We start from the raw sequence: 27,145 nt of genomic DNA, 5'->3' as shown, positions 1-27,145 counted from the left end.
TTTGTCTTCCAAAAGACTAGAAATCAAAGGATTATTATGCTTGCTCGCTATTAAAACCCAAAGCATTAAAAAAATAAGGGAAAGTGTTGATTGGCTCAGTGATAAAGATATAGAAAGGTGTTCTGAATCGATGGCAAAATCTTTCTAACAGCCACCTATGGGAGACATAGGATTTCCAGAAGATGAAGGCATGGAGAAATTGGAGTCACCTGTGGATTCTTGTGAGTAAAATGTATCCAAGTAGTCCCTAAAACAAAGGTTTCCAAGGTTGTCATGTAAATTTTGTGTTCTCAGCTCTCTCAAACCATACTTTACCAGCAGGCCAGCAGGCCAGGCAGGGTGCCGTAGACTTACTAGTGTCCTGCCAGCGGGCTGTCCCTCACTAAGAGACAGGGCTGTAGCATATTACCCAACAATTTAACCTTAAGCTCAGCAGTCTCCAAATTCACCAGCACAGCATGTAATTTGGAGAGCTGTGTATCATACCGGGTTAGTGCATAGTGTTGTTGAGTGTCCTGAGCATTGGATTCTAGCGTGTCTAGTCAGTTCAAGTTTGATTTTGGAACTCCAGACGGATTAGCTATGTAGATTCACCTGATTGTAGGACTTAAAAACGTTCTGTAGTAGTCCATACCTGGAGAACAACTCTGTATTGACTTAAAAATCCTGTGTCTAAACGTTCTTCTGAGGGGAATCACCATAATTGTTTTTGGGATTTTATTGCAGACATTTCTAGGTCCAGTATGACTAGAGATGGTCCGACATGGTGTGTAGTAGGTGCGCACCAGTTTGCAACAGAACCGCATCAGCTGATGAGTAGTACGGACACTCAGTAAAATCTGGGGTCTCTTTTCCTCCATGCATCGACTAAATAGTTACTCTCCATGATTTGTAAGACCCCTTTGTCCATTGCAACCAAAGTCTTTGTGTTGTAAACATGTGTCTAGTGTCATTCAAAATATGCCCCACAAAAGGGCACGTTCGTCCAGTTTCTGGCATTCGTAGTGAAGTTCTGGGTAAAATTGCGGATTATTGGTTGGGGCCGCAAACATACATCAAATTTACAGACAACTAATCTAGTGTGCCCTGTACTATTAGGAACCTGCCTCTTGGGTCTTTCACTGTCTTCGCATGTTGAAACAGTATGTCCCAGTGCATCCGTATGGCCCACCCCCCTGTGAGCGCTCAGTGAGGCAAAGAAATTTGTTAATCTTAATCTTTTGTGTAAATTATGTGAAGTGAGTTTCCTGAAGATAGGCTATGTTGATGTTATGTCGATCCAAGTACGCTGAAACCTTACTAACTTTGAGTGCATCATTCAGCCCTTTTAATTTATGAATAGTATTCAGAGTTGTAATCTCTACTGTGTTGCTGTTATACTGTGGAGGGTCTAATGGTGTTAAGTGAGTACAGACTGGCAGTGGGTTGGGTTAAAAACAAAAAGGGTACTAATGAAAAACAGCACACCTCCCACACTGCCTTTCCCCACTTGAAGCAAAGTTTCCTCTGCCAGCATAAACAATTACTTGTGGCATAAACATGGGCACTGAGGAAACAATGAAGCGTATTGTGCGTGGGGCTACGAGTTTCATCCTCTATTCCAACTGTTATGCTGTGGTGGCCAAATGTATGTTATTTCAGTGAACCTACCTCCGTCCCATCATAGTGATTTTTACCTTCTTTGCTCTCCCCAGCATGTATGGATATGAACACAATTGAAAACATATACGCACAGTTGCTGTGTGGTTATTTAGGCATAAGAACACTTAAAAAGGTGGATGCTAGGAAATCCTAATCAGGAATTTGATCCTAAAAGTAGCCCTTCTAGTATCTTTAGGATTAGGTGATATCTGGCATGCAGTGCATCCAAGTGACACACATTACACTTATTACTCACACATACACCACACCCAACCCAAATTAGACTCTTTTTTTTTATGCCAGTGGTCTCACTTTTGGAGATAGGTGATTCAAGGATTCTTCCTTGATGCCTCAGGTCATTGTCCTTTTGAACTGACAGTTGGGTGGCATAGACAGGGAATGGCCACACTAGCAGTTGCTCTTCTGGTACCTCTATAAAGAGAAGTTTAAAGAATCACTTAGGCATTTAATCGACCAATTTCTTGAATTGAGTTTGCAATTGGTCTCCTCTAATTCGACCCTGTGGGGAATCCCTTATGATAGCTATTAGAGGAGAAAATGTCTCTTTTATGACAAAGTGCAAGAAGGATAGACTAGCATACCGTTTCTGTAGTGGAAGTTGCAAGAAAGGGCTGATGACTCGCCAGTTAGGGACATCCTTAGGCAACTCTGGCAGCTCGGGAATCTCTTTAAGCAAAGTTGTGGGATAACACACAGATAGCAATTTTGGCCAAACAATATAGAATCTTTTGAAGCTGGTGACATAACAGGTGAGCTGATATATTGGCTCCCCAATAGAGAAGCAGAGACTAGAATTGTCTAACAGATACAGGACTCGGAACTGGGTGAGACTGCTACATTACATGGATTTGTGAATGCATTCAATACCTACTGCAAAAAACTGTATGCTCAGCAAGACTCCAAATAGTTTGCAAGGGAGAAACCCATAATTAGTGATATCCTCCTCCCAAAATTGTTGGCAAAGAGTGTTAAGTTGGACCACCTGATAATGGACAAATAAATATTTGCAGGTATTAGGAACACACCCACAGGCAAAGCACTAGGCCCCAATGGGTTTCTGGTAGAATTTTTAAGATGATTTGCCTCTAGGTTCCACACACGCGCTTAATGTTTGAAGAATCCCTAAAGATGGCATGAGGGAGGCAATGATTGTCATCCTTCATAAACAAGGAAGGCAGCTGTCAAAATGTACCTCATACGGATGTATTTTGCTTATTAACTATGTAACAAAAATATTAGCAAAATTACTAGCAAATGCATTAGTGGGAGCAGTTAGGATCATTTTCCTTAGGAACTAGAATGGGTTCAAGCCCAGTTGGGAAACAAAGCATTGCACTAGACACCTACAGGTGGCTTTGGATTGTGTCTAGCACTCTGCCGACCCCAGGGCACTTTTCTCAATGGATTTCTTGAAAGCTTTTGATTCTGTCCTTTCTCCACAGTCCCTAAAGAAATTAATTTTGGTCCATTGTTCAGAGGATACATGAAACTACTTTACCACTCACTGTGGGTGATAGTGAGGGTTAATGGGACCTAGTCAACTATGTTTTTAATACAGCTGGGCACTAGGCAGGGCTGCCCCTTTTCTCCCTTCATATTTACCCTGGACCTGGAACCCCTTGCCGAATGGGTGAGGATTGAAAACCAAGTCTGGGGTATGAGAGCAGCTGAGGTCATAAAGATTGCATTGGGCTTTATGCTGACGATGTATGTGCAGCACACTGACAGATCTTTACCTGCGTAATGCAAATACCTTGGAGATGATTTGTGTCTCCGGTTCAATTGGTAGAAGTCTCTATTCTTTCCAATGCTATGTTTGGGTTTGTGGATGGATTTCCTTTGAAAGTTGCCTCTTCTTTTAAATATCTTGTTATACATATCTCTACCAACCCCACACTATGTCGGGAACCTAATATTGTGTCACTTCTTCAGTAACTACATTTGCAGTTAACTTGGAGCTCCACGCCAATCTCAATGGTCTGCAAAGGTGCTTTATTTAACATTATTGCTCTGCATTAAATATTGTATTTTCTTCATAATTGTCCACAGCCCCTCCCTCAAGGGCTTTTTCTGCTCGTTGCAGCCGTTATTCACAAATTACTTATGGGTGGGGAAGACTCCAAGGGTGGCCTTTAATAAATGCATTAAATCGCCATATGATTGCCTGGTATTCGCAGAAATAACACTATTGCCCGGCTGCTCAACTACTTCTGATAAATGCTTGGTTGTTTGTTGATAGGGTAGATCCTATGGTGAAATTGGAGATTGAATGCTGGACTTGTGTAAACTCCTGTCACAGGGTGCCTATAACCAGTTACTAACATTACCCTACACTGCTGGCACCAGGCCGCAAGAGAAATGAAATGACATGGTAAGATCATGAAGGACACATGGTTTGCTGCTTGCCTGTCTTCTCCATATAGGACTCTATTGGCATTTCCAGGATGGAAGATTACTGGAGTACCTCCTGTATTAAAACATTTGGTCAAATGTCTGAAGAATTTGACTTGAACAGGTCGCAATTCTTTAGGTACCTTCAAATTAGACATTCACTTGAAGCCTCTAGGGAGAAACTCCTTAATGTTTCTGATTTCAACCCACTTGAGTTCAAGCTTCAACGCTTAGGGAAGAAAGTGGTGTTACACATATATGGAGCTCAAATTGTTAACATGCCTGATTCAGTGCATTCTATTAGGGAAAAGTGAGAGTCAGATATAGGCCCTATGGGGGTTGAAGAATGAATGAAGGCGAAAATGGCTGCCAGGGTACTGATGCTGCAGTTCCAAAAAATGGCGCTGTTGCGGATTATGTCCACCTGGGATGAGTGCTGCGCACAAAACAAGTTGGTTGTAACAAGACAAAATGGTGGGCAAAAGAGAAATAGTCCGCTCTTGGAGAGCGCCGGCTGCCCACTGCACTTGCGGAGAGGACTCTAGCCATGGATTTCTGTTTCTGTAGTGGAGCGGAGGGTTTAGGCATGGAACATCTGCCCCTGGAAATACACAAAAATACAGAGCATTTCTCTATAATCCAGCCTCTGTAAATTCTTAGGAAAACTGCCACTTTGAGGTGGTATCTGTCACAAGATGATTATATAGTGTGAGATTTGGGAACAATCTCCTATCAAACGACATTTGGGTGGAGCTGCTTCAGTTTACGTTGTAAAGGGATACTCTTTGTTTAGTATTGTAAACATGAAGACAAACCACATTTTTAGAACATTATTTTCCTTGGGGCCCGAATAGACTAAAATGTCCTCCTTCCTGGGAAGCTCAGGGAATTTACAAAACCTTCACAATGTTCAATGTGACTTTTAATAATGACCCATGCTTGCCTCGCAGTGGCGACCAATGGGAGCTGTGACCATGCCCCATGCCAGGTGTAGGCGTTGAACATGGCAAGGTACATGATCACCACAGTAACTGTTATTGATACATGTGGAATCTGTGAGTGGAGGGAGTCCCCTCTCACACAGCAAAATGTCAGCAAGGGACCTCCTTTTGATCTTCTAAATTTGTCATGTCCTGCCTTACTATTGGAATGTGGATAGCAGTAGGACAGGGTCTTATGCCAAAGACAGAACGTTGGACATGCATATTTAGATAGTGGGTTTCATGTGACACATTAAGATCCTCCTTATCTCCTTTGTTCTTAATGGTTGTGTGTACACATTATGTATAATTACATTGCCTGGATTACATTGTGTAGATCCAGCAAGTAAAATACGTGTCCGAACTGCTGGATGGTCTAAGTGTAGATGTCTACATTTAGGCTGTACATTTTATAACTTTCTGCATGCTGAAGCCAATCCTTATTTGAGAAGCCTGCAACTCAATGGCTACATGTATTTCATTCATGAACAAAGCACTTCCTCCAGGTCTTTATGATGAAACTCATTACCGCTTAGCAGAGTTTTCATCTCGGTCAACAAAGAAAGATGGTTATCCAGGAGAATTCTTAGAGTTTTGGTGATATTGGCCGGGGATGTTTACCAATTTCCCATTTCCTTATTCTAAAGATCACTCACATTCCCCTTCCTAATAACCTCTTTTTTACGAACATTTAACTTTAGGCAGTTGGTTGGCATTCATCCTACAAACAAGGCTGATGGCTGATTGTTGATAATTTAGGATCCTTATGAATTTAATCATGAGTTTAGTGTTGTCTTTAAACATGTAAAATTATAGGTAAATGTTTTTATCACAGCCTCTAATGGGTGGAGGTTGATGGTGAAAAGAGAAGGTAACTGTACAGACCGGGATGCGAAAGAGAAAAAGCCTTTCTTCATGAAAAGAAGTTAGTCTAAAAATGCACTACCAAATCCCTTCAAATGAAAGGGATCCTGGAAAAGGTAGCACTCATTGACTTTGAATACGGGATGGAAAATGTTAAAGAATCAAGAGTGCCCACCACATCTTTCTCAGAAAGTGTCTTTGTCATCTACCAAATAAATAAATAAATACTCCCTTCTTTTCCCTGCCTGGAAGGTAATCAAGATGTAAACTGGCCATGAATTCCTAAATCTATTCTTTGACAACTTTTAAAGTCATTTTTCTGTGTGTGACAGACTGGGTCATATAAAAAGAGTTGGGTCAGGGCTGTGCATTTTGTGGCACTGCAGTAAACATTCTTTGTATGCCAGTTAACATGTATTTAGATTGCTCAATTTCATAAATGGAAGGCAATACAGAATACACCCTCTTTATTGAACTTAATGACATTTAGCCACAGATTCCTTACTTTAGAATCCTCCCCGGGCGCAAGCCTGGATCTGAACTTTTTTTCCCATAGCATGCCTGTGCATTAGAGGGCATTGCATGATTTTGTATCGAAGTTGTCCACTGGAAGTGACATCAGTGGAGTCAATTTTTTTTTTTTCAATTTATAACTTTATTTCGGCTGGAAGCCATAAAAGTAAACAATACAAAACATAACATGATTGTGCAACATGTCGATTGATGATACAGTTTACTTTGAGAATCCTAAAAGATACACAAATATAAACTATTGTTAAAATTTTAACGTCACAAAAGATATAAAAATATTAGGTCATTGTAATTTGACTCCCGTCAATTAAAACTTATCAAAATAGATATAATCTAAAACCAAATTATTAAAAGCACGTGATTATAACAATTCTCTTGTTCATATCTCCCTATGGAGTCCATATAATTCCTTCGCCGACGTTAGTTCCTTCTTTTCCACGTTTGCAACAGGCCATTCGTGGCCTACTTCAACATTTTCATCATACTGGAACAATGTGCTTTTTACATGTCTTCAGGGTTTAAACCCTTTGGGTCCTGTGGACAACAAATGGTGGCTACGGACCCCCACTCAATCTTTATGTGGTGCTTGGATGAGCACCATGACGTCGAAGAGTGCAACTCCTATCGTCAACTTCAGCTGAAGGCTCTGCAGGAGCGTTGAATGAAGCTTCTGGCAGTGAGGATGTCGGGTGTCGTCCCGGTCTTCCTGTCTAGCAAGGTCTCCTTCTCGAACTGACATGCGCTTGCAGGGCCGTTCAAGGAGTCGTTCTCGTGGATGCCATTCTCCATTGATGTCAAGAGGTAAGTCTCGACACAAGTAGTTAAAGTCACAGAAGTTGCCTATTTCACTGTATACCACCTTCCACCATTCCTCGGTTGAGGAGACGAGGTCAGAGTCTACCCCATGTCTCCCTCCCTTTCCGGGAGATGAGGAACTCTTGACCAGATGCATGAATATTACACTTCCCTTCACGCTATCTTTGGTGAATCACCTCCCTCTGGAGCTCCTGTCGGTCCCAATGGGATGCGAAGTGCCTTGACTGTGTCCAAGCCAGCAGGTTCACCCTTGGCTTCAATCAGTTGATGAAGCGGTTACTCTGACGGTGCACAGCCCTTTGGTGTACCCACCTTCTGCGGCGGTATCCAATCAGCCAACTCAGCTGACGACGACGATCGAAGTTGACTCCCTCTCTCTGTCTGAGGTCGAAATTTCGACGTTGGGAAATACTCATGCCTGTTATCCCTGATCTTCCTCCACAAGAGACCCCTCATGTTTATCCTACTGAGGGAGATGGTGGAGATGCGATAAAGGAGTTGGAACGCCGTAGAGAGGACAGCTGGTTAACTGACCCATCTGCGCTAGTTGCTTGGATTCTTCTCTAGCTTCTGGCCGACTTTCACTCCCTGGACTTGCTACAGAGGAGAGCTCCTCTTTTGCAGACATGCTGAAAAGGATTCTAGTAGTATTGGATCTGACTCTTCCTTCAGTGGAATTAGTTTTAGATCCCCTAATTGATGTCCTCCATCAAAGAGCCAAGGAAGGGTTGAACCAGTGCTTCCTTACGACGAAGCCCTGCATGATGTTTTGTTAGGGGCTTGGGCTAAGCCTGTTACAGGGGCTCCTGTTGACCGGACTATATCTCTCAAGCACCGACCTGCTCCTGGTATTCCGGCGTGTCTAATAAGACATTCTACTCTTCGAAGTTTGGTGACACAGGCCTCTGTGGCCTCCCATGATATGGAGTCTCTCCCACATGTCCCATCTGATAGAGTTCAGGAATATTGACATCTGTGGCAGGCATATTTTTTCCTCCACAAATTCTGCTCTATGTACTGTGAATACAACTTGTGTTCTTAGATGTTTCTCTCATTCTTTATGGGACTCATTAGCGAATATCTTGCCTACGCTTCCAGAAGAAATCAGGGGCACTCTTACTCCTATGATTCATGATGCCAACAAGCAGCTAAACTAGTCATTCGCTGTGGATATTGCATGGATACCACTAAGTCTTTGGGTCGCGCTATGGCCTCCTCAGTTGTGCTATGTCGCCATGCCTAGTTACGTGCCTCAGGGTTTTCAGAACCAGTCCAAGCCACATTGCTTGACATGCCGTTTGATTGTGCCCTTTTATTTGGTGCACAGATTGGCTCAGCTTTAAAGCGTTTTCGCAACAGTAGGGGTGGAGCAGCAAATTAACTTGTTTCCTCTCTACCTTTTGGCCAAGTGGATAATGACTGTATGTCTAGTAAAGTGCTTTGTTCCTACTTAATCTGCAGAAGCGTTGGCAGGGCCATGAGACTTTTTCATGTGTTACAACTTAATTGTGGCTCCCGGTGGGTGTTCCTGCTTTTGGCAGGTGCTACAGGGTGTATACTGCCCTGGAACCCTATGGGGGTTATCATGCCTGATGTTTAAGGCTACTTTCATTATTGTCATTACTTAGGGTACATTGATGACTTTCCACTTCAAATTTGTCAATAGCAGCCACTTAGAGGGTTTTCACTTTTTAATTCACCTGAAATAAATGTGTTATTGTTTACTTCACTCTGAAGAAAAGCTTGTGCTTAAGAGCTGTTACCCTTATGGTAGATACCATACTCTAAGCGGAGTTTTTGATAGTTGCTTGTATGCTGATGAGCATTCAAATATATATGTACAGTCAACCTTAACTTGTGGGCTATTACACCTTCATTTGAGGGTACAGAGTTCCTCCCTCAGCGGAGAGTTAGTTTCTCTCACTTGTGAGAGTATGGAATTATAATAGTATCCCTTATAGGGGACTTGTAATATTACAGCTTCTTGGGAGCGTCGGCATATTAGTTACTCTTTGTTCAAAGAGGTTTCTTTATAAAGATCATACAGCTCTAAGGTTGACTGTTTAGTAAGTTGTTTTTTGTAGTGTCAAATAAGGTAGCTGTTGATCTACACATGGTGTACATCTACTATTACTCATGATATGACAGTATCAGTTTCTAATTTTGGTAGCTTGGCTACTTTAGCAATCAGAAGGTATATTTGTGGGGACTTTAAGACTTTCCTTGTTTGGTCTTACGTGTTTTATTTTAGTTCGCTATCACAGTTTGATGCACTTTCTACACTTTTGTGTTGACATGTTCTTTGAACATTATTCTTTTCTTTTCCTGACTTATCCCAGTTATCATGGGCTTTCATTGAGCTGCATCTCTCTGAAGATTCTATTCCTTCTCTTGTATAGAATAATTCATATTATTGACTCTTTAGGCGTTTTTCTACACTTGGGCATCTACATTCAAGACTTCCTTCTTTTTGAAAGGGTTTTACCCTCTTTAGCAGTTGTTTTTCTTCCCTATGAAGATACTTGTATCAGTTGTGCTTGAGGAGGTTATATGTTAATGCCATATTTAGTTACAACTGTTTTCATAGTTTATCTGACTCTAGTTGTAGATTGGGTTTACACTTTAAGAAGTGTTGTCATATGATGGAATATACAAAATGGGGCGGATTCTTTTTATTTCAGAATCTTGTGAATTTTCAGTTTTTGCTTTATTTACACCTTTTCTAGTTCATCTGTAGATGAGTCTTAATCATTATGAGTCACATACTCACTGTGGTCTCTGCCATACTACCAAGGTCCCTTTTTCATACTTTTATCCAGCCTTAAAAAAAAAAAGAAATCAATTCAATAAACATAAATGTGGTTACTATATAGGTATAGGCGTTGTTTGTCATACTCCTATGTCAGTAGGTATATACATTAAAGTATCTTGAAGATGTTTTTATCATCTCTAACTACTTTTCCTGGGGAAAAGTAGATTTATATGCCAAATTATTGCTATTGTTGTCTTCAACTTCTTTTTAAAGAGGGCAATTGTATGTTTTTCTCTGCAAAAGATAAACATTCTATGTGTGTCTTACAGTGTAGGTCTGGTTAGGATATACCTTTACATGGTAAGGGACATTGGTCATTGACATGTTACATTGCTCTGTGTTCCAACAGGGTAGAACATGCAGTTTTGGACTTATTGTAAGAACAAATAGATTTAGCTTCACTAGCTCATTCGGCAGTACTGTCTTAAGGTCATGGGTAGTGTTTCTTACCCATGTTTTCGTTGTCTTTATGATGTCATTGTTGTGCTCCTTTTAACACTATTGATGGGGTGTTTGTGGATGGGTTCACATCCCATTAAGGGAGCAAGTAGCTTATTATTCATGTTGTTAGTTTGCCTCTAATTGGTCATAATAACACAGATTTTCTTTATTGCATGCTTTTGAATGTTTGACTCCTTAACCGTGGTTCCTCCCACGACTTTTACGTCTTGAAATATGTTAGGGCTCACCTACATTCTTATGAATGCCCGGTCTTTTGGAATTATTCGAGACCGGTTTTGTTTTAAGAACATATTGTTAATGGTATCGATCGTGGGAGATGCTATCTCCATCCTTATAGTGTTTTTAATATTTTCCTTACTGTGGTGCTGTACACAGATCTTTTAGTAAAGAGGATATGTTTCCTCATAGGTATTCTTATGTAAGAACAGTCTATTTCTCTTGTACTAGACCAGTTTTCTTCTGTTTAGAGACTCTCAATATTGTTGGGTCACTTCTGACACACATTTGACAGACTAACATAGATGAGCTTATTACAATGTTTTTCATGTCTTATAGTTTTATTTACCTGTGGTTCCTTACACAGATTTTCATGTCGTAGCATTTATTACTCACCTTACTTATGATTGTCCGGTCTTTTTCTCTTGTTCCAAACCAGTTTTATGACACTTAGAGACATTTGTGGGAGGTCTCAGTTTGCATTTCCTGCAGCTAGATGTCTACCGGTAACTCTTTATCTGGTATAGACAGGATCTAGCCACAGATACCTTAACGACCCTCCCATCCTCACCGCTCTGCAAACTAAGTCCTCTTTGGTCTCAGAAGATTTCGTTATGGCAATCAACACCTTGCATTAAGAATTCAGTGATTATTTGTCCCAGGAGTGTCTTTTGTTGAAGCACACTGTTTCAAAAGCCAGTTTCTGTATGTGGCTCCACGTTTTGAGCGCAGAAAACAGTCCCCAAAGAAACTGACATCAGCGAGCTAGTTATGTGGACTCTGCTGACGTCACATTCTGATAATGACATTGATAGAGTCACGCAATGCCCTCTTCCGATGCTAAGACATGCTATGAGAAAAAGGTTTCCAGATCCAGACTTGTGCCTGGGGAGGATTCTAAAGTAAGGAATCTGTGGCTCATTCCTTTCTCTACCAGATAATACATTACCGAAGGTAAGTAACTTGTTCATTAACACCTTAATGCACACAAGTTATTTCACATTCATATTAATTGACCTAAACAAAATAAACTGTGAAGTAATTATAATAAATCTGAACGCATTTCATTTCTCCACAGACCCTTAAACATGGGACCAAATTATATTAACCTCTTTGTCAAAGCTTAATTCCCAAAGTCAGTCACAGCATACCTTGAGCACATGTTGCAAATCTTTTTAGCAAGAATAGGCGTACTTTATTCATGGAAATTCAGGTGGGAGTTCGGAGCTAGTCACGCCTACTTAGAAATATCTTTGTGAATTTCTAGTGTGGTTCGGAAGATGCTCAAAACATCATTTCTGTTTATTTTTCATGTTTAATTCACAGAGGTTTTTGAGATAACAATGATTGTATAGCAGACAACTATCCATTGATAGTCCTACCTGCCACAGTTGCACAAGTTAACAAGCATTGGCATGGCCAATAGGTCTCGCCTATGGCTTTGCTATTATGTTTTAGCCATGTATTTTGCGGCTGTGTAATCCCACAATTTCAATGGCCCTGCTAATGGTGCAGAAAACCTTTTAGTTTCAATCCTTTGGGCATCTTTACTCTAAAATACGGGTATTCATAGTTACCCAACTCGACAGTATTCATGTTGGCAAAGTTGGAAGAACAATAGTTTAAATGGATCCCCTGGAATTTGAATCTGTGACCATCAAGTCAAACCAAACACAGGTTTCTGGTGTGGATGCTTTCATTCACTGAGCAGGTAGACCCTGCTTGGAGGGAGTGCACTCGAGCCATGTCAGTACGATATGTACAAAGTTGCCTTACAACAAGTGTCCTTTTCATCCTTGCGTTTTCATACAGTGGCTATATGTCCAATCCATTTGGGACCCTGTAGCATTGCACTGGGTACTCAGTGCCGGAGTCCATTCTGACTGTATTTCCAGGAAGATGAAACTGAGCATGTTAAAATGAAGTCATTGATTAGTTATTCTCTCTGGTAATTAACACGTAAAGTCTAATCCTGGTTATCGATCTTCCCTATATGCATGTGATCCTGGAAAAAATCACTGTCTCTTTTTGTACCTAAAGGGTTCCTCCATCCGCAAACATCAGGATCTCTAGGAAATCTAATGAATGGTAACATTCAGCATTATACAGATAAGAATAATAATGCAGACCTCTGTGTTCAGCATGGAAACATCCATTTCATGATCAGACTTGGCTTGAAGGGATGTTGCCCAGCGTTAAAAATAGAGATCCCTCTGGGAATCCTGCACTGACTGTATTCACTGGGCCGTGGGGCAGGAGAGGGGCGTCCTTATTGGCTGCCTGCAGCATATTAGAAACAATGAAACATAACATAGGATCTAGATAGTATATTATCTATCAACTAATTACAATTCTAATTTGCGCACCTCTCTCCCTTGCTCCTCTATCAATGTGGTAGGCACTGGTGCCCCAAGATACAATAAAAAAACACCTCTCTAGCCCATCAGCATGACATCCAAAACAATGCCACTAAGGCTAGCAACAAATGTAACACTTTGCCAGCCACACACTCCTTCCCAGTGTGGGTGGGTGGTACATGTGAGAATAAATGTGCTTCAGCACCTCATAATGGGTTATGAGGCTCTTGATAAATACATTGCATTACCATGGTCAAAGAGGCACCGAAAAGGAAGTGTGTTTCCATCCACTGTTAGTCCTGCTCGAAAGAGCATATGTATCTCTATATTGGGCCCCATGAACTTGTACTCAGCACTTTGTGATGGTATACATTCTCACAGTGTTCGTAGGAAGATAGAGCTGGGAACATGGAGGTGAAGTCATTTGTCCAGAATCACATATTTTTATCAAGTGTAGAAAGCCAGGATTAGAGCACTGGCTTATTGTCTGCCTGTAATAGCACAGCTTCTGGGGTGACAGTCTTTTGCTTACAGGCAAAGTCTGCTCTGCACATTATCAGTCTGTTCTCCTTTGTTGATGCACTGAAAATAAGCAGCAATGGGTGGGAGGTGTGGGGATGGCAAGGGGAGATTAAGGGAACTGCAGACAGCGACGGACGCTGAAGCACTGAATTGCTTTGCAAACAAAGAAAGACCTGTTCTCCTTTGGTGAAGCACTGAAAATAAGCAGCAGGAGGTGGGGGTGGGAGAACAGCATGGGGAGATAAAGTGAGCTGCAAGCAGCGACTGGCATGCTTTGCAAACAAAGAAAAAAGTAGTTTGGAAAAGACATTAGATAATTAGAACTGGTGAAGTGAGATTGTACTTGGTTGCTGCTCGCTGGGATGGATAAACACTGCCAGAGGCATGTCAAATGCATACCATAAACAAATAGAAAGACAGAAGAGATGAGTGACAATGACACCGGCAAATAAAAAGCTGATGGGCAGGTTTGAAGCCCATATAGTTAATACAACATATTTTGAAGATCACGCATGCACTGTGCCTAGGCTCAACCTAAAAACCATGAAATATCCTAAAAAATAAAAAAAAGAGCATCTTACAAGTTTGGATAACAGGCTGTGTTCTGCTGTTTTTCTAGCAATAATTGTTATAAAAAATATATATCTTCAATGTTTAGTACTAGATGTCCGAATAGTAAATGGATGAATGAAAGTTTAGATGAGGAAAATATTCTAGGAAATAGGACTACATTATACAAAAAACATGATGTTGTTGAAAGTCTATGCTTAGTAATAACTGTGAATTCTACAGCCATGGGGATATTACATTAATCCAGCACACATGCCACTCCATTTGCTCAGGTAAGAGTGTTCCCTACGTTTTGCATAATTTCTAAATGTATCTGATACTATTTTTGAAGTCTGTATTCTATTGTTTATGGAGTTATTAGAAATTTAAAACTATTTCTTATATCCTAACTATACTGTAGTGGTATGATTAATTGTGAGTGCCTGTTTTTTAAAAACACCTATTTTCGTATGATTTAAATGTAGGTGTCAACCAGAGAAAGAGTAAATCATCGCGGACTGCAGGCAGCTTCTCTCAGCAAACCAGTAGTAAATCCAGGAGCCACGGAAGTTTAAAACCTGATGCCAGTTCCAACCCTGCTGCCACCCAACTTTCTGCAAACCAAATATTTGACGTGGATGGTGTTAAACTACGCACAAGTCAAGAGTCAGAGGGTAACTTGAGCTTCGATGGCTATATGTCTGAACTAAGATCTTGCCAAGGCAGGATGCGGACTGGAGTATACAAGACATCAGATCTCCCATCCATGGTTACTGCAAAGACAGACAAAAATAAAAAACCTGCAAATAAATATCAAGCTACTTTTGTCTAGGACAGATGGAATTCTTCCTTCGAAGTATATATTAAATATTTTTCATCACAAAGGATTTCGTCCTGGAATTCATTTGAAAAAAACAAAAACAAAAAACTATGAATACATGACAGGCTGCTTTTGAGGGGCACAATTGCAGTCCTTCCTGGGAAATCTATATTTGTACTTTTTACTATGGAAACAGGTTCTTGAAGTTAGATGTACAAATTACATACAGCTCACCTGTTTTGCAGAAGACTTCATGATGAAGGATGTAATTAACTGCAAAAATGAGTCTGAAAATGAATGCAGTTCAAACTACTTTGCTTAGGGCCATTGCAGACCTTCTTTACAGTATTTGTACTTTAATTATTCCAGCAACTTTCAACAATTTCCAAAAGAACAAATCACGGCTTACTCTTTTTGCCTGAACACCGTAGAAAATGCCTTGGATGGATTTTGCGAAGTGGTTAGACATTTCATCATTTCCCCCAAGTGTCCCAGTGAGCAGAATGTTCTCCTTACCACTGAAAGCGTGTTCATTAATATTATTTGCACTTGCATTTAATGCAGATTAGTTTTGCGGTGATTCTTGTTTTGACATATTTGAATGCATAAAAATGACATTAATTTTACCTCCTGCCATGGATTTGTCAAACAACTCCGCGTGAAATAGGAAAAGGAAATGTGTCACCGCAAAACAAAATAAAAAGTTTAAAAAAACAGATCATAATTCGGTTTCATGAGCGTGTCAGAATCTTTGATTCATATATGTTTGCATTGCTGCTCTAGTAGCCTTCCGGTGAAGTGTTTCTGACTCCTGTGTGGTGAATTGTATTGTCTGCATTGTAAATATAGGTCTAACTCAATGATTTGTATACTGGTGAATGGTCTCACTTGAAGTTCTTGCCAGGTATCTTGTCCCTTCTCTTCTTTTCCATTGTTCAAACTCCCCAAAAATATATTTTTCCCTTACATTCTTAATGTTCTACTTTCTCTTGTTGACCTTAAGGTGTACCCCCAGACCGGAAGAATCAGTTTGTCTACCCTTATTGACATTTGTCAGGTATGCGAACAAGTTTTGCATACACATGAGCACATCAAGGACCTTCCTGCAGTACACAGATAATAAGTGATGAAGCTACACCTTTCAATGTGAAATGGAACACCCTCTGATGTAAGCCCTATGGTATCATGTGCAACCCGACAAACAAGTTTAGAGCGAGTGAACAGCATTATTACGTGGGTGGCAGGTTTACAGTGTTCTGTACTGTTGTAGGTAAGATTTACAAGCTGGTAAAAATGACTGCCACCTGGTCTCCTAATTACGTTTTCCTAGCTTATCTAATTGGCCCAACCTACTCAACCATTGCAGGATATCTATCTTGGACTTCTCCCAGTTAAATGAATTGTTCCTGACTTAGTTCAGTATTGAGAGGAACACCAGTAATTAGTCAAGAGCGCAATTATCATGCAATGAATTAGAGGGGTATGGCCAAGATGGCAACCAGGCCAGATGCGCTTTGAGAAGCTCCGTGTTGCCTGCCCGACACCATCTTGATGTGTAGCAGAACCCTCCCTGGCCGCATGGGGGGGGGGGGGGGGGACTAGATGGCCGGTGGAGCTGGTGGGGCTGAGCATGGTGATAGCGGGCTAAACGGCAGGTCTGCAGCCTAGGGCCGAGCGGCGGATGTGTCCTCAAGGGCTCTGCCCTCCTGAGCTGCACGGCTGGACCAGTACTGTGAGACTGCAGAGCTGCGGCAGCTAGCCCATGCTCTGTAGCGGCCCTAAACCTAGACAACTTCCTCCCTCCCCCAGTTGTCCAGCCCAGCATCATGGGGTTGAAAAGCCAGAACCACAAGGACTGACAACGGCTTGTGCAACACACTAAGGGCCTGGGTGATTTTTTCTCCAGATGCCTCACCCGGATTCAGTGCTGGGGGACTAGGAGATTGCGAAAGAGGACCATGAGGCAGTATTGTGCACTTTTCTTCCTGTCAGCAACCTTACCTGGATTTGACGTCCGAGGCTGAGGAGCCATAGTAGAGGGTCACAAGGTGGGCCTACGGTGGGCCGGGATGATAGGCCCACATACACTCCCTCTGCTGACGTATGGCCTACAGGCACTCTGAATGCATGGGATCCGCGACACCACATTAGAGATGATCCCGGACCCGATCCTGGCTTCTCTTGTGCCCCCTGCCTTGTCACTGAAGGATGCAAGGGGTGACTGTGTTAACAGAGTGGTGTGGCTGCCACTGGGGGGCAGGATTGTTGACAGCTGGGGGTAGCAGCCCTCCCACAGTCTTAGTTTGCCCTACCACTGCCTGTCACCATGACCACCAGTAGATCCCTATGCACAGCAAGGTATGTGCACACTGCTGGTGTAGTAGAACATTGGCTACTTTATCCGCAGAGTAGGGGACTGCGTGGTGCACAGACTTTAGAAGCTGGCCAATTAACAGTGGGGCCCTTGAGGTTTAGATATGCCAGAGGTATATGGGGATGTTGGACCTCCTCCCCCATCCCTTCTTCCTAGCCTTGTATACTGAAGGTGCAGCGACTATAAGGGAAGGTCCAGACAGTGGGGGTGGGGTTAGGGATGCTTCAATGCTGTCCCTTCCACAGCAGGAGACATGGAGGGTACCATGCTCGTGCATCACAGAGGGACAGATTTGATGAACTCCTACAGGCCGTCAAAAATGTCAAGACCTCTTGGAGCCCAAGTTACATGCCTTCATGATAGAAACGGGCCTGGTGCCGGCTGACCAAGCCAAACTATGGGATAGAGTGGAATCTAATGACTCTGCATTGGCGTACATGAGGCTGTCAATAGCCGATATGCAGTCTCAGCTAAAGGCTGTACAAGCTGAAGTGACCTTGCTATACACTAGGGCAGATGACACAGAAGGCAACTCATGCCGCAATAACATGCAGGTCATGGGGCTCCCAGAGGGAGTGTAGGGCACCAATATAAACTTATTTCTTGGCTACTGGTTGCTCAATATAGTGTTGGGAGGCAAAAGATCCACCTTGTTAGCTGAATAGGCCCACCGGGTACCTGGCAGGACGCCTACCCCATAGGCTTCACCCAGACCGGTAGTGGCACTTCTCTTTAATTACAGAGACCACAATCATATTTTAGAAGCTGCCCGCATGAAAGGCCCCTAGCAAGTAGATAACAGTCAGGTGAACATATATCCTAACTACACTGTGGATATGCAAAGTCGGCAGGGTTCATTCATGCCAGTTAAGCAGAAACTGCACTAGCTCTACTATATTCACTCATGTTCCCAGCCAAATTACAAGTCATAGACTGTGGACAAATGCTCTTCTTCATGACACCGGACAAGGCTGGGAGTAGCTGGAATCCAGAGGACATTAAAGAGAAGGGCAACCCAATAGACCCTTGCAAGCACAGATATAAACTGTGTTGTAAGGTAATGAGCTAACAAGGGAATTGTTTAAAAAAGTATTTCATATATTTTTTTTGGTCATTTTGCCCAATGGTTGACAACCTAGAATCAGACATAACCTAGTTGAATACACAGTTTGTGACCCAGATAAATGAAAAAGAAAGAAAAGCAAAAAGAAACTGAAATCAGGCGCATACTAAAGCAAATTTAGAAAAAATGTATTTGTGTTGAATGAAGTTGCAAAGGGAACAGATCATAAAGTTCCATAACAACATTAATCTTGCGAAACCCAGTTGAACAGTTACACAACTCAGAGATTAATGTCTGAGAAGTCCACTCCAGAAATAGTCCATCACACACGAAACAATATGATGGTGAAGATCCAATTTTATATTTGGATACAGTCGGACTTAGCATCAACGTTTCGGTCTCAATTGTACTAAGTCTGCAAGACCATCCTCTGGACAATCCTTTGTAGATTAACAAGGACATATCCTCCTGACGGACATGTGGTGCTCCAAGCATACCCTCATGAGGGAATATTCATTCTTCTCACCAGTCCATCAACTGCACACTAGAATCAACCTTCTTTTCCTACAACCCTCACACGATCCTGTTTGTTACTGATTATCTTGGCTGCAGACTTTCGGACCACATCCCCCCTCAAGATGATGATACAGTGGGGCAGATGACGAACACCCATGCCTATTTGATTGCTGCACACAAGATGACACATTTTGTGAAACCATAGACACACACATTGCCCAATTGTTTGAGTAAAATGGTGGAACAGTGTCTGACGGGTGAAGTAGGACACCTTCAAGGGGGTCATGCAGGGAATTTGTATTAAGACTGAATATGGTGTGAAACTCACACTATGATGCAAAATAGTGGCCAGAGAGAATGCTATTCGCGAGGCAGAGGTGCTTACGGGGAGAGCGTGGGGCTCGTGCGTGATCTCCCCGCTCTTAGAGTGGATCATAAAGCACTAGTGGACAAGCTCAGGAAACTGGATTATGCAAAATATGTAGCCACACAACATGCAGAGGGAGATAAAGCAGAGCATAAACTGGCTTTGCTGTTTCAATCGGAGGCTGACCAACCCCCAAATGCATGCTAACTGAACGCAGACCTGAGACATTCTCAGTGCACAAGCGAACACTAACACAGCCTTTCTCAATTACTACAGCTCTCCATATTAGGAGAGGGAGAGAAATGAGGGGTCCCAATTGCAAAACTACTTGGAGTTTGCCAATCCTGTGCTTATACTCCCTGCAACATCACTCTCGCTGAACCGTTCACGCTGGTCGAGGTCTAACATGTGAAAGACCAGATGGTGTACAATAAACCCCCAGTAACAAATGTGCTCCCTGTGGAGTTTTATGCAACCTATAAGACTATCCTTGCCCTGAGGTTGCTTCACATGTTTCAGCTTGCCAAAAATAGAGGTGCTCCACCCATGTCTTTACGAGAGGTATTAATGGTTCTGGGCCGCAACCCATTGAAGGTGCGCTCGTACTGGCCCCACTCTGTGCTCAATACAAAGTGAAACATCCTTGGGAAAATAATGGGGAATAGGCTGCTGCCCTACCTCACCACGCTGGTACCACTACAACCAAAACAGTTTCATCCCAGGGAGCAATGTGTTTCTCAATCTGAGACGTCTCTTCCGTCTCATGCTGGAATACTATCAGGGGTGACCTTCGTATGTAGAACTTTTCCTAGGCATAGAAAAAGCCTTTGATACACTGGGTTGGTTCTATTTACAGGGAGTGTTACTCAGAATGGGCCCACAACAATGCACAAGGATCCATGGTCAGCACACGTATTCTAAATCACGCCATGTAGACTACATGGTACAGATCATGGATCCTGATGGATTATTGTGAACCTCATTGGAACAATTGTGCCCTGAAGTAGTTCTCAAAAGGCGTTAAAGAAGGACAAGAGAATCAACTATTATTGTCACTGCATGAGATTCTTTGGACTCTATACGGAGTGCTACCTAGTCGATTCTCTCTATACCACAGTGATATTGTCGGATAAGAAGCCTCTGAAGTTCACTTGAATCAATGGGTCTAGGTGCAGGCATTTTATTTTAGTGATGAAGTTAAGACACAAACCAGCCCTGAAGTGATGCCCTATTCAATGTGGTCAAAAGCCTTTCAGCATTCAATTAAGCTTCTACTGTTTCTTCTAGATTAAATTTTACTTGCCTAATGACATTGGAAATCAGCCTAAATTGGTTTCTTGATGTGTGGCCATTATCTAGCCTAAACATGAATAGGAATATGAACAAGGTTCGGGATGATTTTTCTGAGGTGGCTTTCCAGTACTTTGGCCAGTATCTTTACGTCAGTGTTTGTCAAGGAAATAGGCTGATAGCATTTAGCGGGGATACCCAAATAGTTTGAGTATATGACTTCCTATTGCTTTATTAAATTCCTTTTGCAATCTTCCCATTTATACAGCATATAGTATGCAAGCAATTAGGGTTTTACTGGTTCTTTAAAATCCGCTAGGTAGGCCATCATTTCTTGGTGCTTTGCAACAGGGGCAGTCTGATCTCGCTCCTGATACTTTCACATTGGTAATTTCCCCTTCCAATAAGTCTGTCCTTGTTATATAGTGCAAGGAGGGGTATGCAGTTCAGGAACTGTACCTCAGCCATTGATGTGTCATTAACGGCTGAACTATAAACATGGAGGAAGTTGTTTCTAATGCAAATCATCATATATGGAGGAGATGGCAGATTAATACTCTCTCTGTGTATGTTGAACTGCTTAAAAGCCTGTCTGCTTTCACTCCCTGTTCGCAGTAGTACCAATGCAGTCTAGTGAGAACATATTCTGCTTTTGATGTTAATAGGGTATTAATGTCAAATTTCTTCCATTCTAATGCTTTTATAAATTCTGGTGATGGGCTTGAACTATAAAGGTAAGTCATCTCCTTGTTTTCCCTCTGTACACCAGCATTATCTGTTCTTACTTTGCCTTTGAACAAAGCTGAATTACTCATGTTGCCTTTCAGGCAGCCCACAAGATTTGTGCTGAGGAGACCCATTCTGTTTTTGCATCTAGATATGCCCATAGTTATATTAGGGTATCCTTCTCTGCTGGCACTTTGTATTTGGCTATGTATAGTCTCCCTAGTGTAGATGTGGAAGCTGTGTGGCTAAGTCCATGTTCTAATAATACGATCTAATAATTCAGAACCCCACCTACTAATAAAAAGCAATTATCTAATTGTGGCAACACTGAATTAGAGGTGAAGATGTAATGTGATCCTGGAACAGATGCCATGTACACATAATTTAAACGTGTATTCTTTGTGGGTATGTGAAATGCAGGCAGCCTTGTAAGCCAAGGTATTCCATTACATCACATTGTTAGTTTCAGTCCTTGGTATTAATCTTATCATTGAGTGCAGAATAGTCTACTGTTGCTCCTATGACAAGATTCCAGTCACTATAGCTTGCAGATCTAAATGCAGCCAGGATCCTGGAGATGGACATTGGAAAATAAGCTTTGCTAGTGATTGGGGTATATAGTGAGACCATAATGTGCCTAGGGCGTTGCTTTGGCAAATAAACATTTTGCATTAGGTCAACCCATATTTTAAAAATCATGCACAGTTGAGTCTTCTGTTCAGGAATGCAATTTTTCGCCTCTTGGTGGAAGAGGAGCTTGGCAAGGAGTATCAGGAGTTTGTGTTCTACTGCTATTTATTGCTCTCCCAACCAAGTCTCTTTTCAATTTGTCTGAAACTATTGGAGAGAAGTATCTCTCTAGGATCAGGGTGGTTGCAGGATACTTAGTAGCTAAATAAGACAGCATGTTTTTGTGTTTTATCAGTGTTTGACCTTAATATTGTTGAAATATATTTTCACCAGTGTCATAGTTTGGAGTGGGAATAACAAATCTGATTTGTTTCCCAGTGTGGTAAGTTTGGAGAGTGAATAGTAAATCTGACCACCCCCAGAGTCCGACAAGTTACCCAATGCGGCTAAGTTTGGACTATGAATTGTAAACCTGACTTTCTCCTCCTTCCCCACCACAGTCCCCTATTTTCCCCAAAGTGGCTATGTTTGAAGTGGGAATAGTAAATTTTGTTTAATTTGTACCTGGTTCCATTAGCACATTTGATTGTAAACTGATTGTCCTTATATATGTAGATTAAACCCCGATTTTGTTTGTGGTCGACAGCAACCCTAGTAAAAGATCTGCCAGCGTACACGAATGCTTGGCCAATGTTAATTTTTGGTTGTCTCAAAATTATATTAAATTGAACGGGCTAAAGAGAAATTCTTTTCCCCTACCGGGAATGATTTTTATGAGAACATGCTTTCTGACCATCTTCTCTTGGCCCGCAGCCTTCCCCTGTTCATTGTTTTAGAAACCTTGGGATAAAGTTTCATTCAGGCTTGTCAATGGTGGAAGAGATTCATCCGGCAGTAAGGACCTGTTTCTTTCAACTCCAGATCCTGAAATAGATCAACTACCTATTCATCTTTCAACCAGGAATACAGATTACTAACACCTGTTTTTTGCAAGGCCATGCTATTGTATTTCAGTCTACCTGGGCTTACCAGCAAAATCGGTTAATAAACTGCAAATAGCCCAGAAATTGTCAGATACATTGATTTTAAAAATAAGGAAATTTTAGTCTACCTCTGCTGGTCTACTTAAACTTCACAGGCTAACATTCGGTCATAGCGCCAAATTTAAATCCTTCTATCTTGTACATAATGTCCTATTTTTCAGGAAACATGGCCCTCTAAATAAAAGGTTATTGTTTTACACTCCAAGACTCAGTTTGCATTCAGAGAAGTTCTTCCTTGTGAATGTCCCAAGATTCTGTAGAACTACCCTGGGAAGCAGGTGATTCTTAGTAGCGGCTGCCAAACTGTGGAACTCGCTCCCAAGGACTTTGCGGGTGAAAACCTCATTGCTGAGGTTTAGGAAACTACTACAAACCTCTATATAAGCGTGGGATAGCTGTGTAACCTTAATTTGAATGATTACTGCCTACTAGCACCAAGATGCCAAAGGGTAAATTAGCACTCTTTATAAAAGCTTAAAATAAATAGGTACATAAATCTGACCCACCCCAGTGGCCCCCAGAGTCTAACAATTAATCTGAAGCAGCAGGGTTTGGAGTGGGAAGAGTAAATGTGACCTATCCAGAGTCCAACAGTTGTAAGGTTTGGAGTAAGAATAGTACCTTTGATCATCCTAGACTCCAACAGTTTTCCAAAAGTAGCTAAGTTTAGAGTGAGAGTAGAATGTAAAAAGTTTGTAGTATTTACCTTTCATAACATTTGTACATGCTATCATCAAAGACATGTTTTACATAATCATTTGGTACATTTTACTTTTCTAAATAAAATGAGGGCACTATTTTATTATTAATTTGAAAATATGTAGTTAATAATGTTATTCATTTTTTAAGTTTCTATCTGACAAGAGTATTAATTATGCATCTTTGTTGAGGCTATCGACAGGATGCCCCAGGTTGCTGTCCATGACTCAATGGATGCTCTACCAGAAGAGGGCGATGTGAAGAAATCCATCAACCAGCTGTCAAGTGGCAAAGCCCCAGATTTAGAGATCATATCGGCAGAAGTATACAAAGTTGGTGGTCCCTTGCTGCTATGAAAACTCACTGAGATGTTTCAGTCCTTCTGGAAGCAAGGTTCCATTCCACAGTAACTGAGAGGCACGTCCATTGTACACCTCTATAAGAGAAAGGGCAATCGTCAGGTACGTGAAAATCGCCATGAAATCTTGCTGCTCTCAACTGCACCGTCTGATCACTCACCTGGAGAAGGGCTTACTGTCAGAAAACCAGTGCGGCTTCCTTACAGAGTGGACCTCACAAAAGTGTTTGACTCTGTCAGTCACCTGGGGGTGTGGAGGATCATTTTGAATATTGGCTGTTCTTACAGATTCAAACATCTAAGGCCTTCCCAGTCACCAAAGTTGTCAAGCGAGGTTGTATTCTAGCTGTACAGCATTATTCTCTGCCACTCTTCCCGGTGCCTTCCAGCACTGCGCTGAAGGAGTAGGTCTGAAATACAGAATTGAATGGAACTCTTCAATTTGAGGCAACTGCTTGTCGTCACCAAGTTGAAGAAAACTCTGCTACAAGACTTTCTTTTTGCCGATGATTGTGCTCTGAATGCCAGTACATAGCCAGAAATGCAAACCAATATGGACAAGTTTTCATCTGCATGCTACAACTTCAGTCTCAACATCAAGAAGACTGATGTCATTTGCCAGCCAGTTCCCCACGCTCCCTACACAGAACCGTCCATCACTGTAAATTGACAGAGACTGCGGGTAGTGGACCAATTTATGTGCCTGGGCAGTACCCTTTTCCAAGCCGTGCCGATCGATGCTGAATTAAACTGCAGAATTGAGAAAGCGTGCTCACATCGAGGGAATAGCTTACCAGTGAAGCTGAATATCTACTGAGAAGTTGTGCTTTCAAGTTTACTGAATGCCGGTGAAACGTCGGCTGTCTAACTTAGTCATGCTCAACAACTCAATCACTTCCACATGCCCTGTCTGCACACACTTCTAAAAATCAGACGGGAGGACAAAGTGCTGGATACTGAAGTCCTTTCCAGAGCCAGTGTGCCATCAGTTCATACACTGCTGAGGAAAGCTCAGCCCAGATGGACTGAGCATTTTGTGAAAATGTCAGATGAGCGCATCCTCAAACAGCTCTTATACAGAGAACTCTCTTAGGGAAAATTCTCGCTGGAGAACAAAATTAGCAGTTCAAGGATATGCTGGAGGTCTTCCTAAAGTCCATCGAGATCAACACTGCCACCTGGAAAACCTTCGCATTAAACCGTCCAGCATGGCGCATTCTAATTTCCACCTGATGCCAAACCTCTGAGGCGAGGCGTACTGCAGAGCTCAAAGAAAGAGAGCTGCACATCTTGACAGTCTCATCACATGTGTGCCCAACGTGACAAGACATTCCACACCTAAAGCAGACTACTCAGTCATTTTCAGACGCAGAGAGCCCAGTCAACCAATCAATGAGATGTTGACTCTTAATCGACAACAATGGACAAACATCATCAATTACACATCTTTGTTACATGTAGGCATACATTTTTTTGTAGTGTATCAACATTTTTTAAACTCATTTGTAGTATATTTTTAATTTCAGTATTAAATACTGCAAATAGAACTTTTTTACTTATTGTTTTTTCTTAATTGATTTTAATATGGATAATTTATTATTTTTTAATATATTTTTCAATTCATTACAATTTTTATAATTGTTTAAATACATCATGTAATGTCTTGAATAGGTTTTCTGTTTTTTTCTAATGTAAAGAAAAAATAGTTTTAGTTCAATTTATCTGTCATTCTTTTTATTGGTGTCTGTATTTTCTAGTTTTCTTCTTCTTTTCAGTTAGTTGGTGGATCTTTGGTGTGGTGGTTCTTACTTGTGGTTTCTTGAAACAAGTAAGCCCATTTTTGGGGAGTGTACACTGTAAACTACACTAAGTTATCTAGGGTAGTATAGTGTTTCGCTTTTAATTAGTTAGTTTAAGGCCTGGTCGAGATTTCATATTGGACGTGCGGTAGACTGAATTGCATAGTATTCATTTTATATTTCTAGTATAGATGTCTGTGTTATTTTTACCTTTTAATAAGTTATGAATTATGTTTTCTATTTTGTGCGGGTTATTTTTATTGTCAGAATGCATTTTATGTATTATCTTTAAGGATTTTTTATCAACTTGGATATATATTATTTTTGGATGGTATTTGTGTTTTATATTTTTTTCAGGAAAAATAAGATGATTTTTATTTTACCAACTCTTAATTTTGCCTTAATGTTACAGTTTTCTTGGAGCAATTATTCTATTTTTATATATATTTATAGGGTGTTGATGTACATGATATGGATTTATTTTATGGACTGTTGCATTTTTCATTACTTACATTTGAATTTTCTTGGAGATATGTTTTATCAAGTTCATTTGGAGGATTTACTTGTTGACATTTGGATTTTCTTATTTGTAAGTTATTTGTGTAATTACTATTTGCTGATATGTCTTTCAATTATCTGTTTATAAATTTCAATTATTTCTTAGCATTGTGTTACTGTGTATGGTTAAAGGAGGTTAATTGTTTCAAGGAGTTTGCTATTGAGTTAAGGATGTTTTACGTTGCATAACACTTATCATTTTGAATTTTTTACTAATTGTAAAAAAAATACTGTTTTCTGAGTGATAATTTTTTTTAAAATAATTTCTATTTATACAAATGTTTGGTTATGTTTCAATTTTTTAGGTTGATCCTATGTATAGTTAACTGTGTATGTTTTTTGTAGAGCAGTTTTCTTTTTATAAAAGTGTTTAGGAATTGGAAATACAGATATTTTGTGTTCAAGCATTTTTTTCAATTGTTTGATTAGTTTAGTTACTTTTCTTTTATTTGAGTTAGGGATTGGGTTAATTTCTACTCTTGGTAGCTGTGTTCTTTTCTTAACATTTCAATGAATTGATATAGGGATGGGCGGCTTCTTCCAAATGTTCACTGGAAAGAATTGTGCCACCGCATTGTTTATTTTGTCTTCTTGTGATATTGTACTGTCATACTTCCCACTTTGGTGTTTGAAACTTGGGTTAGCATCTACGTCCTGATCACGTGGCAAGTGACCAACCGAAGTGTTTTGTAAGAAGTCAACAGTTTTTGATAGTGTCTTTGGTAGACAGGTGATTCAGA

The 27,145-nt window shown here is 41.0% G+C and overlaps 1 protein-coding gene across 1 annotated transcript in view; it reads left to right on the top strand.

Moving 5' to 3' along the window:
* Positions 1-15,700, top strand: part of RGS12 (regulator of G protein signaling 12) — a 442,017-nt gene extending 426,317 nt beyond the window's left edge. The window contains exon 18 of the mRNA XM_069203485.1: positions 14,648-15,700. Coding sequence (XP_069059586.1) covers positions 14,648-14,994 — 347 coding nt within the window. The 3' untranslated portion in view covers positions 14,995-15,700. The remainder of the gene's footprint in view (positions 1-14,647) is intronic.
* Positions 15,701-27,145: the final 11,445 nt, after the last annotated feature.

This window comes from Pleurodeles waltl, chromosome 1_2 (genome assembly GCF_031143425.1).
Source record: "Pleurodeles waltl isolate 20211129_DDA chromosome 1_2, aPleWal1.hap1.20221129, whole genome shotgun sequence".
Lineage (NCBI taxonomy): Eukaryota > Metazoa > Chordata > Amphibia > Caudata > Salamandridae > Pleurodeles > Pleurodeles waltl.
The sequence above is the reverse complement of the archived record's forward strand: the minus strand, read 5'-3'. Positions and strand labels throughout refer to the sequence as shown.